Source organism: Micromesistius poutassou (genome assembly GCF_964030765.1).
Source record: "Micromesistius poutassou genome assembly, chromosome: 14".
NCBI lineage: Eukaryota > Metazoa > Chordata > Actinopteri > Gadiformes > Gadidae > Micromesistius > Micromesistius poutassou.
Window position 1 is genome coordinate 2426126 of NC_140284.1, and position 5000 is coordinate 2431125.

General features: G+C 46.4%; 1 protein-coding gene across 4 annotated transcripts in view; it reads right to left on the reverse strand.

Moving 5' to 3' along the window:
* slc37a1 (solute carrier family 37 member 1) overlaps positions 1 to 5000 on the reverse strand; it is a 13844-nt gene that overhangs the window by 1934 nt on the left and 6910 nt on the right. For all 4 annotated transcript variants that reach the window (XM_084479009.1, XM_084479010.1, XM_084479008.1 and 1 more), the window contains 9 exons: positions 3807 to 3938; positions 3418 to 3508; positions 3096 to 3158; positions 2819 to 2904; positions 2382 to 2430; positions 2109 to 2182; positions 1839 to 1917; positions 722 to 819; positions 71 to 135 (listed from right to left, as the gene is read on the reverse strand). In XM_084479009.1, coding sequence (XP_084335135.1) covers positions 71 to 135; positions 722 to 819; positions 1839 to 1917; positions 2109 to 2182; positions 2382 to 2430; positions 2819 to 2904; positions 3096 to 3158; positions 3418 to 3508; positions 3807 to 3938 — 737 coding nt within the window. The remainder of the gene's footprint in view (positions 1 to 70; positions 136 to 721; positions 820 to 1838; positions 1918 to 2108; positions 2183 to 2381; positions 2431 to 2818; positions 2905 to 3095; positions 3159 to 3417; positions 3509 to 3806; positions 3939 to 5000) is intronic.

Genomic DNA, 5000 nt, shown 5'->3' on the forward strand with positions numbered 1-5000 from the left:
TTTGTGAACAATGGATGAAAAAAAAATCAATAGAATCAGATAGTGTATGAACTGTTGTTGCAGAACTTACTCTACAGTAGAAATTGGGCGAGACTTGCTCGAAGTCAGCTCCTTTTTGACCAATCGCAGCAAAAGCTACACAGCAAACAGGAAGAGAGACAGACACACCAAGTAACATATTAAACAATGTCATTCACTTTGTTGCAAACCATAGAATCGTTTATGACTTGATGAACTAATGATACCATAGCGATTCTGCATCGCTCATGGTTCTCACACACACACACACACACACACACACACACACACACACACACACACACACACACACACACACACACACACACACACACACACACACACACACACACACACACACACACACACACACACACACACACACACACAATAGCTTAACACGGACTTCAGAGGGATTTTCGACATTCTAAGCGCAGAGAGCCCTGCAGGGAGTCCACATGATGAGCCAGAGCGCAGCACAGGTGCAGGCTCATGTTTGAGGACAGTGCGGGGGGCCATTCTAAATGAAGTACTGACTGTGTCAACTGTGAGTCAAGTTCCCTTTAACTGACGTCACATATGAGTGACCATCGTGGTTCTAAATGCTAGCAGCCAGCTGGTATTTCGAAACGGTTCCATCCTTTTGCCATGAGCCCATAAGGGACGGGACATGCAGGAGCCGGGGTTGAGGTGTGGGGCTTACAAGCAGCGCCAGGAAGTCAGCGGCCATCAGCATGTAGAACACCTGGTCCCAGCCGCCCGCAGACAACACTCCGGCCAGCAGGGGGCCCACCGCAGCGCCTGAGGACAGAGAGACCACCATGAGAACTACAGGGCTGCCACTCACAGCTGCAGCGCCAAGATACAAAAGAGGTGTGGAGCCTTTTTTTTATCTCTAAAGTAATATTAATAACAGTAATTAATTAATTAATTAATAAAAGCAGATGTTCATTTATTCATCCCAGGCGGTCCCTCGTTCATGAGGAAAAAATGTGTCGTTATAATAGTGATTTTTTTTATCATAGTAATGTCTAATTAATCTAAGTAATCTCAGGTGTGTGTGTGTCTCTGTGTATGTGTGTGTCTGTCTGTGTGTGTGTGTGCGTGTGTGCGTGTCCATGTTAATATCCAGATTGGTAATGCTTATATCTCCAAGGTGCAAGCGTCAAAAGATTTCAAATTAGGGGTATACACACACTTCAGCTATATTTACACTCTTTTCAAATCCCTTCACTTGATTTAAGCCATTTAACATTTCTTTACGTCCTAAACTATGTGGCTTTACTGAAAAAGAAATTCAACCTACAGCACTCATTTTCGCATTTCCTGTAGGAAATGCATTTTTTAGTTTGAGTTAAATTCCATTATAGTGAACCAAGTGAGCACAATGTTCGTCATATCTCGATAATAGAAACACATCTTAAATGTCCCATGACATGCCACCAGGTGTGAGTGTGATTAGCCGTTATAAGCCGTTTTGAAAATCTGTCTCTTATGATATCACAGGTGGGCGTGTCCACCTAGATGTGTGACGGATAGATGAGCAACGTTTGCTACGGTCCACTGGGTAGGCCGGTAGACTTATCTATCCAGCACACATCTAGGTGGACATGCCCACCTGTGATGTCATAAGAGACTGATTTTCAAAAACGGCTTGTAACGGCTAATCACACTCACACCTGGTGACCTTTAATACCAACAGCCATGTGTGAATGTGAGAGGCTGGATAACAGTGAACAGCCTGCGGTAGAACGTATCTCTAATCTAAACACTGACCTACAGAGCCTGTGGTAGAGCTTATCTCTGGTGTGAACACTGACCTACAGAGCCTGTCCCGTCGATGATGGCCGTGACTGTGGACAGGGCCCGGGCGTTCCCCTTCAGGCTCTTGTGGGTCCCCTGGGGGTGAAAGGTCATCGGATGGGAAGAGTGGGAGTGAGCATGAGCAGTGGATGATGATGGAGTGCCAGTTGTCCACACGAACACACACACACACACACACACACACACAAACGGCCATACACAAAAGTCCACGACTATAAACACACACGCCCACTCCCACACATGCACACCCACACGTGCACACACACCAGGTCAGCTGACACGGCCGTGGTGATGAGGGCATAGGGTCCGTTCACCAGCCCGCCGCACACCAGCAACATGGCTGGAGAGACAAACAGGAAACAGGAAACATGATCAACATCAGACCCACTTAGTAGAACTGTTGTCACCACAGGGACTTTTAGAGCGTCAAGCTTTTTACAGTAGGGCTTGGGTCCTCCGTTTCTCTCTACTGTACCGTGTTCATGTTAGTTATAATCGGTCATATAGTTTAAGGTTCTGGTATATAGTGTGACTCTCACCCACGGTGGGGCCCAGACCCAACTGGCTGATCATGGAGAAGCCGTAGAGCTGGAGGCACAAAGGAGACGCCGTTCATTATCCGTCACATCCGTCATCATCGTCTTCAACATCGTAACATCATAAAGTGAGTCGTTCAGTTTTTTAACGATCTCGTGTGATGAATTGAGTTAAGCAATTATTAGTCAATGTCTGTTGTTTGTTGTCATAGGAAACCTAGTTATAGGAAAACATACGAAATGTACGAAATATACGAAAATGTGTTCTCTCCATGAATCAATTTTAACAACAATAGTTGGAGATATAGATGTATCCAATAGCCAACATGAGTTAAAGGAGTTAAACGGAGTGTCATGAAGTTGTACAGTGATACTATACAGTATGTATAGAAAATTAAATAGAAACAGTAAAACCACAAGTTGAAGTGGGCGGGGCTTACGGTCGGAGCAGCCAATAGCAGCATTACTGCACAGGTGGTGGCTCTCTTCCCCAACTTGTCCGAGATGACTCCTGCCAAGATACCACCTACACACAAACACGGGTATGTGAATGATGAATACCTGCAGTGTACACACACACACACACACACACACACACACACACACACACACACACACACACACACACACACACACACACACACACACACACACACACACACACACACGGAGTAAGAGGCAGGTAAGAGGAGCTCTGGGGGAGGATCAGACACCGACCTACGATCCCGCCCACGTCAAACAGGGTAGACAGATCCCCGGCCTTCTTAGCATCCAGGTGAGCTGAAAAGAGAGACACACACACACACACACACACACACACACACACACACACACACACACACACACACACACACACACACACACACACACACACACACACACACACACACACACACACACACACGCAGACATTGAGCTAGGTACCCACTGGTGAAGGTGACGTGGTAACCTGGTGAACAACCAGTGGATACTGGCGATACAGAGTGTTGTAAGCGGTGTGGTAACCTAGGTAACAACAGTGTTTGTATAAGATGGACACCTGCTTTGGTGATGTAGAGGGGCAGCCAAAAGAGAAAGGTGTAGCTGACCAGCTTCGCAAACAGCAGACTGAGTGAGAACTCGATCACTCCCTGAGGGGAGAGAGAGACATAGACGACACACACAGGTCAACACACACATTCAGACTGATTCAAATGGACTTACTTAACTACACATGCTGGCGTCAGCGGTGTGAATTCATATGAACATCCTTCTCTGTGCGGAGGTAGGTTTCAGATATGTGTGTGTTTTTCTCTCTGTATGGGTCCCTCCACGTGTGTGTGTGTGTGTGTTTGTATATACGTGTGTGTGTGTGTGTGTGTGTGTGTGTGTGTGTGTGTGTGTGTGTGTGTGTGTGTGTGTGTATATATACGTGCGTGTCTGTCTGACCGGTATGCGCAGGGCTCCCATGAAGCTGATGGCGGAGGGCTCTGATTCGCTCTTCACCACCACGACCTGCTGCAGAGGGACACGCCCGCTGGCAGCGGTCTCTCTGCCCAGCAGGGGCTCCTCGTCGCCGCTCTGAGAGAGGAACAACCGTCAGCCACCGGGACACAGGAGGTGGGGACAGTGACGTGGCTCTGAAGCGGGCAGCATACTACCACGCGGCGTGGAGAAACAAACACCTCACCAAAACGGATTTTTTTTTTCCGCGCCTCTTTCATTTGAAAGATTTTGGAAGTTGCCGCGATCTCCGCCGACAATGTGAACATCGGATTGTTTGTCTGATCGGTCAGAAATTCAAGGCTGGTGAGATGTATTTTCATTTATTTCCACGATCAGAATTCCTGATCCTGTTCCCTCCTAAGGGAATGTTTAGGGATCAAACCAAGACCGCGTTGATTTTGAAACAAGTTTGACCGCATTAGAAGAACTTCTTTGGTCTAGGTTAGAAAAAGAAGACTCATTTTAAAGTATGCTTCCTGCTAAAACACAACCAGACACTTGGAGTAACTTTCAGAACCTTTCCAACGTTCCAGAAGCCACTAGAAGCCCCAAAACAATTCAGAATCAGAAGAGGGTTGATTATTCAGAAACAATGCAGTTAATCTGATCACCAATGTCAATACCGTTCATTGAATGAGAGCCTCGACAAGCTTCTCATTTAATGATTTATTTTGTGTTTAACACACGAGAAATGATATTTGACTTGAATCAACCCATTGCACATATCATCACCAAATCAGTCGGAGCTCAGGACAGGCTAGCCAGATACTCAGTAGGTACGCAGTAGAGAGAAGGTACGGGTGGGGGATCAGTGTATGCCAGACAACACTTTTGACAATACTTTTTTTTTCTAGCTCTAAATGGATGAAAGGACTCCTATTGTTTTTGCATGGCACGTCCTGGGCCCACCATGGATTGGACTTGAAATACCACGGAAAACATTATGCAGATTGCTCTGAAGGACAACATGGAAACGGGTCAGGTCAAAGTACTGGAGGGGGTCTTCCCAGAGACCCTCCTGGGACCCGATGGACTCACCTTCCTGTACAGAACGCTATTCTCGTAATGGTCGTACGTCTAGATGAGTTACAATGACAGTAAAATGCAACTTAATATTCTGTTGTACTTTCAAATAAA